The sequence below is a fragment of the Contarinia nasturtii genome, unplaced genomic scaffold, assembly GCF_009176525.2.
Source record: "Contarinia nasturtii isolate CC-2019 unplaced genomic scaffold, AAFC_CNas_1.1 Cnas_scaffold_695, whole genome shotgun sequence".
Taxonomy (NCBI): domain Eukaryota; kingdom Metazoa; phylum Arthropoda; class Insecta; order Diptera; family Cecidomyiidae; genus Contarinia; species Contarinia nasturtii.
This window is the reverse complement of record NW_022198046.1, coordinates 2,856,374-2,866,793: the sequence shown is the minus strand read 5'-3', so window position 1 is coordinate 2,866,793 and position 10,420 is coordinate 2,856,374. Positions and strand designations below refer to the sequence as shown.

The 10,420-nt window shown below is 33.1% G+C and overlaps 1 protein-coding gene across 1 annotated transcript; it reads right to left on the bottom strand.

Annotated features, from left to right (window-relative positions):
- Nucleotides 1–238: 238 nt before the first annotated feature.
- Nucleotides 239–9,512, bottom strand: LOC116340666 (RING finger and CHY zinc finger domain-containing protein 1). Its single transcript, XM_031767274.1, has 8 exons — nt 8,226–9,512; nt 1,923–2,084; nt 1,624–1,782; nt 1,382–1,504; nt 1,250–1,290; nt 1,060–1,174; nt 835–946; nt 239–763 (listed from the first exon to the last, which is right to left on the bottom strand). Exons 1-8 carry the CDS (start codon nt 8,529–8,531, stop codon nt 741–743), a joined length of 1,041 nt encoding a protein of 346 aa, XP_031623134.1. The 5' UTR covers nt 8,532–9,512; the 3' UTR covers nt 239–740.
- Nucleotides 9,513–10,420: the final 908 nt, after the last annotated feature.

Sequence of the window (10,420 nt, the reverse complement as noted above, 5' to 3'; positions counted from 1 at the left end):
TCAGGTGTACCCGCAATGGTTGGCAGTGCTGTTTTTGGAGGTGTCCTTTTGGCTTCAATTGAATGCATTGAAATGTGGTTTGTTAGGAGAAACAATTCAAAGCAATAATATATACATGTATGACAATTTAAACCGTAAAGAAAAAAATGTCATCAATTTGAAAAAGAACGGAAGCATCACTCCATTTCAACATTGGCTTTGTTAATTCTAAAATTGATAAAAAATTTAACTTTTTATTCTGTCACTTCAATATGTTTATTCCTTTTTTACTTTATATGAATTCACATACATTTGCTTTGACAGTTGTGTGTATACAATACGTAATGTTTGAATCAAACATAATGTGCTATGATGTTCTGATTTTTATAATTAAAAATGCTATTTTCTACTATTTGATAAATTTAAGCTCTTCAGCTGGTGCAACGTACATTTCGCTATTTAATTTCAAACTATTTTTCTCTTTCCGTCTCTTTCATTTAATCGATATAAATGCTGATATATAACAAACAATAAGAATTGTCTGAAAATGTCATTTCTTAACATGGCTCATGTGTTAAAACACCAAAGCACTAAATTACAATATATATTATTTGTGATACAGTTTAATAAAATCACAACAAATATTTTCTGCCTTGCATCATCATCACCATCCGCATAATTGCGTCAAATGACCACGATGGCCAGCACAATTTTGCACTATATATAAAATAATCTAGGTGTAGAGTTGAAATAAATCCTTGTCAAGCAGATGTTGATGGATTATCTGTCAAAGAGATGAAAAATCACAAGTCAATTAATACGTGAGTACAGCCATTTGATATACAATGTGAATACCTTTTGTGCTTGAGAAACTAAATGTTCTTGCTGTTTTGATGTTCTTTGTTGTATTATATCCACCACAGTTGGCACATTTCAATCCAATAAAGTGAAATTTCACCGTCGATTGCTGAAACACACAAACAAATTATTTAAATAGAGCACACGCCATAGGTCCAATTAGAAAATTAATGAGAAAAAGAAGCAATGTACATAAAGCCCATTGAGACATTGTCAACTTACTTTAAAACAATCGTTGCAAAAGATATCCACAATACTGTTCTCATGTGATTTCGGAACGGGTAAGTTCTGTGCTTGTGTATCGAGGTATTCCCATAATTTGGTCATGTCGATCATGCTATAATTTTGTACAATCTATTTTAAAAATTGAATCAATAAGAATTTCAAAAAAAAAACCTCATGTTGGACACACCTCATTTGACAAGTCGGACAGACGTAATGCCCCGATGCGAGCTGAATTATAAAACGACATCAGAAAAAGAAGAATTAATACCGTGATGAAATGAATTCGTGATGAGCTAGAGAGGTGAAGATTTATGCTTACCAACTGGTCGAAGCATGTTTTGTGCAGCAAATGACCGCAATCAGGAATATGACATGGATAACGAGATGTGTGTATATCTCCCAAGCATACGGGACAATTTGAACGTGATACATTCTCCACACACTGTAAAATCGGAAATTCATTTAAAGTGCGGACAAAGACGCAATGAGAAAAAGCAACAAAAAAACCGGAATTGATTGGAACATCCAGTATTGATAAGACACACATGAAGGTATACTCACTCGATGTCCGTTTGTTTTTAACTGCTGCGGCAAACACATATTACATACTTCACAATGGAAAAAATTGCTCTGTCCGCCAATTCGACAAATACCACATCCATCACAATGATATTGATCCTTGTCCTCGTCGTCAAACAAGTTACAAATTAAACACGTGTACTATAGAGAACGATAGGGGGAAATTGTATCAAATATAGAGAGTGTACGATTTCAGTATCCATTTGATATGTACGTCATATTTCTTCTTATTGGTGGTTACATTTAATGCGATTTTTTTTCTTCGACAATGCCTCACTTACCTTTCCAAATCGAATGCCGCAATTTGCGCATTCAGCTTGTACTTTTTGTCGTGTATCACAATTCGTGCAAATTAATTCAGTTAGCGTTTTTCTATCAAAGTGATGATCCTCGTTTTCATCATGACAGTACCGACAATTGTAAAAATTTCCACAGCACGGCGTCTAAATGAATTGAAGCGAAAGAGAAAAAAAATGTGATTATTGAAGAAATCAATGAATAAAAATTCGTTTTCTACTTTTCCGCACACACCTAGTGTGTAAGGGGAAAGTATTGCAATGGGTCAAAATTTACGACATCTCAAAAACATGTTTTCTGGACGTTTCTGAGGTCAGAGAACCCGAATCAGGCCGTTTTGAGCATGGTTGTTGTGGGTCTGTTCCACGTTCGCAAATTGTGTCCATCGATTATCTCAATCATGGCTCCCATACAAAAATCCAAAAATTTTGTGACTAGTGTTTTGTTAGAAAATAGAATATTTTCAAATGTCGTACAAATGGGTTCATCATGAAAGTGTGAAAAATCTTTTGCGAGTACTTTTGCTATTAAATTAAAGAATATTTCGATGCAAAGGTTTGAATATATTTTTTGGTCTCGAACTTTACGCCGCTTGAAAGGCTTGAAAAATCGAAAAAATATTATTTTGAACTAGCTTAATAAAATACGCAACTACCACCGTGCGGAAAAGTTCGTCTTACTCCCGTAAGACTCTTTATTTTTTCATAAAGTTGTATACTAGATGCATAGTATACAATATAAATTCATGAAAATAAATGTCGATAAGTTTTAATTTAAATGGAAATTTTGTAAAACGCACATATATATAATGCGCAAATGACAGTTTAATGACAATAAAAAAAACATGAAAAATATTGCCCGAAAATCCAATTTAATAATTTTTGTATTTATTATCTGCTAAGACGATACGACCGGTAATAAAAATTGTTGTGATAATCATATATGGGCACGGTCGAAAACTGAGAGGGCTCATTCGCCAATGAAAAAACCCTAACAAATCGATAGACTTTTTCGCTCCGAAAACCCTAGCAAAAAGAGGTTTTCAATTCCACTCGGAAAAATTGATTATGAGGTTATTGAGGATTTAGCTAAAAAAAGTTCTAGAAAATTGAAAGAATTCTACAAATTTTAAGAGCAAAAAATACATCTTCACTTTTTTGTAGAAAATCATTTGCAAATCGAAATGGGGGTGTATGGTCGATTTACGATTTAAGGGGGGTATTTGCGACTTACATCCTCTGTGCCCATGTATGGTGATAACATCGAATGACAAATGCTCCTTTGTTGCTAATTATTTACAAAAATATTATTTATTTTTATCTACAGTGTTGTTTTTTCGTTCATCAAAATTATATCAATTTAATGAATGTTTCTTTTAAATTTGCTGAGTTTTATTCATACGAAAAATTAGCACTCCTCTTGACAGTACATGCACTTCATTTTATCATTTGTCTCATTTTGTCTCTCAAGTTAAAAATGTGAAAAAATCCACTAGAACAAGTGTCAATTTTTGTTGAATTTCGGAATTAAAGCGGTTTTACAGGTGTTCTTTACTGTATTTTAACACCAAATTAAGTCATTTCAATAAGAGATGCATTTGCATAAACAATTGCTTTTGTTTGAATGCTACAACTTCCATACAATTCAGAATGATGCTATTGTTTGTGCTCAAGTTTTATTTACAATTTCATTTATTTGTTCAATCGATTGCCTTTTGTTTCACATAGCACACGATGCTTCGAGTCGGCTACGACAGTGCTAATCAACAAAAGTAAATATAATAATTTATAGGTATTTTAAAATCGCATTTTTTTTTCTCGTTGAATTTGAACGCCATCAGTGATTCATACAGGTTTGATAATTCGGTACATCAGCCAGATGTGGCTGCCAATTCATTTTACATTTATAAGAAGAAATACCGAAGAGCGGCTGTAATTTACGTGTTAAAACATTTGTTTTTTTAGTCTCACATTTTATGATGGGCCGTAAATTTTCGTTGTTTTTGTCTTGCAATTCTTTTTTCAGTTTGCCTTGTCACCCCATTTATGGTGATAAAAACTACTATCTGCAACTAGTAACTATTCATTTGTTCTTTAGATTGTTTGACATGGGTTTCTCGCATTGAAATAAAAAGTGTATAATTTCGTGTTCCTATCCGTTGGGAAGCCTTTTTTTCCATAAGGTTCGAATGAGTATCGAATGGTACTTCATATATGGTGCTACTAATTTTGGCTTGTAAATAAGTTTACTATCTTGCAGACGCTTACAATGATTGTTTTCGTAAAGAATACATCACACAATGTGCGCAATGACAACGATTTTTTTTTCTTCCTTCTTATCTCAATTTAATGAAAGACAAATATTTATTTCAGTTTCCGTTGCTATCTCTTTTTCCCTCTCTCTCTCTCCCATACGCTCTTTGCCATTTAAAATTGCAAATGAGAGTGTTTGTGCGACATAGAAGAGTGTATTTAAGTCGAACAATAACTGAAAGTAAGTAATGTGCCAGCCAATCTATAATAAATAATAATTTCCTAAGTAAATACGGAATATTTTTGTTTTGTTCGATTTTAGCGAGAGGAAAAAAAGATCGCGGTCGACACATTAGTGTATGCACACATTTACCGAACGCGCAATAGCAAAATTATCAGCCCTCCTTTTCCCTACAAATGGCATGTTTGTCTACAAAATGCAAATAAACCAATTTAGCGATAATATATGGATCACGTTTGGAGAATTGTTTTCCTTCATTTTTGGATCTAATTGTAGCAGCACACAAACACGTTATACATTTCTTTTACTTTGTCTCTATCTGTGTACGTTATATTGTTTATCAATTGTATTTCGTGCAGTTTTTTTTCTATTTATTACCATAAACCAATAGCCATGGAATTTATTAAATAAATTTATTCGAGACTGATCGACTAGAAAACATACAATTAATTTGTGTGCCGTTGAACAGCTGAATTGCGATCAAAGTTCGAACAGTAGGAGAGAAGTCGCAAGATATAAAAGTCATTTTCGTTGGGTCATTTTCTTGATGAATTCGTTTCATTGCAATAGTATATTCATCTTCCCAACAAACATTTTATTGATATGCCCACTCAAAAAAACGCTCGTTTATGATTTTTAATGCACAAAATGTCCGCTTTTATTGTATCACAAATAAAGTGAGAAATTACACTAAAGTGGATGTGCGCACATTATATTCCATTGTATGAAGAGAGCTTTGGCGGTAGAAAGAGAAAAAAAACAACGATTCAATTACTTGAGTAAATTAGGCTCAATTAGATTTCAACGAGAATGGCAGAAAAGGCGACCGTTGATTTTAGCGACTTTTCGAAGTTCCATTTTTTATTTAAATGTAAACACTCCACAAAAAAACGTGCAAAATGATCGGTTACACAAAGCTCATTTGCCCATTTTTGAATAATATAGCGAAATACATTTTTTTTTTCGAAACCAGTTACAAACTCTACAGCGAGATAAGACAAATGGCATGCAAATATTTACAGACAAATTCCAATTTTAAATTGACTAATGAATTTTTATTGTTTCATCGACAAAAAAATATTCTTCTATGTTAATCGGTCCGCCTATGTCTATGAATAAATGTTAAATCTTCAGAAGTTTATTCGGTTTTTTTTTCTATATTTCTCACTTTTGAATATCATTCAATGGCAATGTCCGAAGAGTCGGTGCCGACGCTAAAACCTGTTCAAGAATTTCGATTCTTTTACTTTTCCGCACACACCTAGTGTGTAAGGTAAAGTATTGGAATCGGTCGAAAAATTAACACCCATAAAAAATGTGTTTTCTGGGTGTTTTTGGGGCCAGGGAACACGAATCTAGCGTTTTTTCGATGTCCGAATGTATGTGCGTACCCTGTACCCTGTACCCTGTACCCTGTACGCTGTACCCTGTACGCAAAAATTTGTTAACACGATAACTTTCAAACAAGAAAAGTAATTCAAAATCTGACTTCGCAGGTTGATTGGGGGTGCCGAGGAATAGAAACCATTAGATTTTGAGCGACTTTGGTTGACAGGGTGAAGTGTCATGTCTGGTGTGATGCCCATGTCCATCCATGGGAAAAATTCAAATTTTCTTCCAAAAGTGATTTTTAATGTATTCTTAAACACTCAAAAATGTGTATTGGGGGGTTTTTGGGTACGAGAAAACCGAATATGACGTTAGTTTTGCGATACAATCAACTTTCGAAACACTTTTCATACAAAAAATTCAAAAAATTTGGATTTTTGTATGGAAGCCATGGGTGTATGATATCGTAATGAGCTGAAACTTTGCACAGGTTATTTTTATCACACATAAATACTATTCCGAGAGTTTGAAGACATTTCAACGAATATTAGGGGCACCTCCCGAAAAATATTTTGGATTTTTCTCTCTAAAACGAAATTTTGTATGGGAAGTACCCTTAATATGCATTGAAATTTCTTCAAACTTTCAGAATGTTAACTTTTTGTGAAAAAAATAACCTCTGCAAATTTTCACATGATTACGATATCATATAGGCATGGCTTCGATACAAAAATTCCCATCTTTAGTAGTTTTTGTATGAAAAGTGCTTCGAAAATTATTTTTATCTAAAACTAAATGTCAGATTTAGTTTTCTTTCATGTCGTGGATCACAGTGCGGAAAAGTTCATCTTACGGATGTAAGACATTTTATTTTTTTTCATAAGCAAAAGTCCACAATAAAAGATCATTCACTTGGTTTGTAACATCGTGGTAGGTAAAATAACTTCTAAAGTTAAGCATAATAATATTCGGAGAGCGAATTTTTTTTACGGGGAGGATGTTATTTTTTTCGAATTTTTTTTTACTGTTGCAAAACGTGTGGTCAAATTATAAAAAAACTTCATGGACTTATCGCAGAGTGTGTCCATTTTTTTTCGATTTTTCGCCTGGTTGGGTGAAGTCATTCGAACTTGTAAATATTTTCGTAAATGACACACGGCTGTGGTGTGTATGCTTAAAATTATAATTGAGATTTTTCTTTATGATGATCACTTGCATATACGATTGAGGAAAACTGGTTTTTAATGCACGATATTGAGTTGAAGTTTGTGTCATGTTGATATGTGATTTATAATTGAACAATTGATTTTTGAGATGCTTAGCAGCACGGAGATTACACAGTGAGTTGTGAATGTGTGGTGTCAGGGACGATATATAAATCGAAAATGAAATAAACAACACATGCGGCACATCTCATCGCTCTGCGTGTACGCAATCTTTTAAATTATATACAAAATGGTCTTCATGTGGGTTACATGTGAAACGTTAGAAAAAAGACTAGGTTGGCTTCGCAAAATAATTATATTTTGTTTGTGCGAATAAAACTAGATATGAAACTGGTTTCCAACGCACATTTCCATCTCAATCTGCTGCTATCGTGGTCGATCATTCGGCGTTTGTACGGTCAAAATTGAATCGATAGTTGTTAATTGTATTACATTGAATTTTGCACGTGAGAACTTTCACTTTGCTCATTGAGCGTCATATCGCATAACCTCTTAATGAGGTGAAGAGAAAAGAGTTTCATTGGTCAAACAGTCGTAATACTGCGTAAGACAAATTGGATATATTTCCATCTTTCTCTATTCATCAGGTCTCTTTCTATTTTATGGAATTTTTCAAACGCCGACAAATCAATAACAATCAAATCAATGGATCGTTTTTTTGTTCCCAATTAAATGTTGCTGATGTTTACATGTATCCTTCAGAATTGTGTACTCTTGAAAAATGTGAACAGTGTCACATCGACGATGCCATGACATATGTATACTATAACGAAATATAGTAGCCAGAACTGTCAGCCATTATCTCATACGTTTCAATTGATATATTGAGTTGTGTGTAAATTTAAAGTTAACCGAAATTACTGAAAAGAATTGAAAATGATAAAAAAATATCACAACAATAAATATGAACGTATAGAAGGAGAGAGGGCGAGAAAGAGAGAGATCATAATTCAGTCGTCAATATGTTTGCGTTAATGTTGTGGGTCGACAACAATACACGATCTCAACACATTGTCTCTTGTGCTTACTATCGCACGTTCGTCGTTCGTTCATTCGCTTCAATTTCCATTCACAGTTTTTCATGCCGAACGCTCAATATTGAATATTTAATAAAGTTAAATTAGTTAAATTAAAATCACTTTCGCAATGCATATGAATAAATACGGACGACAATTTTGCAATGTTGTATTGTGAATTGAAACATTTTTTATTTATTTTATGTGTTATTCTTTGACTTACAACAAATTTTGCTTTGCGTTTGTAGTGGACACAACCATACGTTTGTTGAGATGGCGGCGAATTTACTTGTTGTTTTGATTGTGTGTCGTCATCGATAACTACGCTGCAATCAGTTTTATTAACTGAGTTCATATTTTCAATTTTCATGCAAATGTCTTGATTATTATTTATGCATTTATCACCTTCGGCCATTTTTTTTGTGTTCACTTTATCGGTGTCGGCGTTCGGTTTTATCAAATCCTTTCGGTTGGCTAACTTAACATCCGGCAACTTTTCACAAATGCTCAGCTCACCATTCTTTTCCATAATTTTTATTTGTTTTCTGTTAAAAATCTCTACACTTTTTTCCTCTCTTTCGGAACATATAACCTTCACACGAATCGAAGGTAAAATAATTTAATTCTTTTGAATGGAATTGTGCCCGATCGTGCAACTCAATTTTCAGACTTTGCTTCATACAACTTGATCGGATGCAGATTTTTGTATTAATCAGCGATATACGCTTCAAGTACGTGCACATAAGAGATGTATTTACAACATTTCCAAACTCACTTTTGCGTATAGTCGTTCACTTAATCGATGTCAATTCATTCGGCTCATTTGCTCTATTAATTCAATCGTCACTACAAAAGTATACTGTCATATATATTGTTTCACTTTCAATTGGCCAATAATGTGTCTCTGTTTTCTTTCCCTTTTTTCTCATTCGTTTCTGTACATTTATTTCAAATTTCACTGTACTCTGTTTTGGCCGGGCCAAGAAACCGCGCACGATCTTTATTCCCTTCTCTGCGTGTGTACGTTTTTTTGTGTGTTGTATATCGTTTTTCGTACTTGTTCACTTTACGTATTCGCAGCCTCTGTTTGTGTTTTTTAACATACTCAATTACAAATGAGTTTTGAAGGCAACGCACAACTTTTCTTGTCTCGCTGGCTTTTTGTTTCACTCTCTTTGGTGGAATTGAAGATTTATAACTTTTCGAGAAAACTACAATTTTATATGATTTTCGTAATATTATTGATAAGACAGACGTGTTATTTCTTTTTTTTACACAATTAATTTTTTATTTTTTTTTTGAAAAAAGAAATTCTCTGTGTTTTTTCTTTCACACATTTATTGAATTATTGAGGTAGAGATTAATTATGGAATATTTCACAATCACTTGAGTTCAATTGGAAAATGTTGCAATCGCTTTGATATTGAAACGACGCAAATTTTTCTTATTAGACAATATAGTATTGTTATATTGAAGTTCAGCAATCGTTTTACACGTAACTTGTTCTTAAACATTTACAATCCAACTGAATTTATTTATTTATTCGCTCAAAAGACGAACCTTATTTTCTGACTGAGTGTTCATTTAATTTCCATGTATACATATACGCAGGCAGACAATAAATTCGAACTCTCGCTCAACTACTTGTATGGCTATAATTGTGTGTTAGGCACCGTACAGTTGCGTGATATCACAATAATTCGGTGACAACTCATCTGCACACATTCACAAAACACACTTGTTAAACAACATTCACGCGATCATATGGACACATAAACCATTGAATGACGTATAAATACATATTAACGTAACCTATACCATCGCATTGTTTATTCACATTCACTTCATTTGTTGAGCTGCCACTTAACTGCCAAATAAGGCACTATTACCATTAATGATTCAGAAATTTATGAATCAAGTGGAGGAATCGAACGAACTTTTGCTCATGGGTTTTTCTTTTATTCTTCATCGATTTGGAGTAATGCGACAAATGACGAACAAAACACTTGAAAACTTGGTCATAAGAGTATGACAGAGAAACAAAATGATAAAAGTCAAGTTTAAAGTTGAAATAAAATGATAAAAAGAAATGTGAGATTGAATTTGACCGTCTCCACTTCAAATACTTGTTTTGTACGATGTCTGAACGATAACCGAGAAAAATGATTTTTATTGTTTTGAGGTTTGATCAAAGTTTTTTTACGAAGCATCAGTTATCACGTTCAATACTTGCTCAATGAAAGTAGAAAATCGTCATTGAATGTCTATCAAGTTTTTGAATCGAATTATTTACAATTTAAAATAATTGATGAATTTCTAAATATAAAAAATTCATAGAGAAACTATTGCCACCACGATTCTCATAAGAATTTTTAATGACCGACCATAATTCTTAATGAAGAAACTTTGAATTGCTTG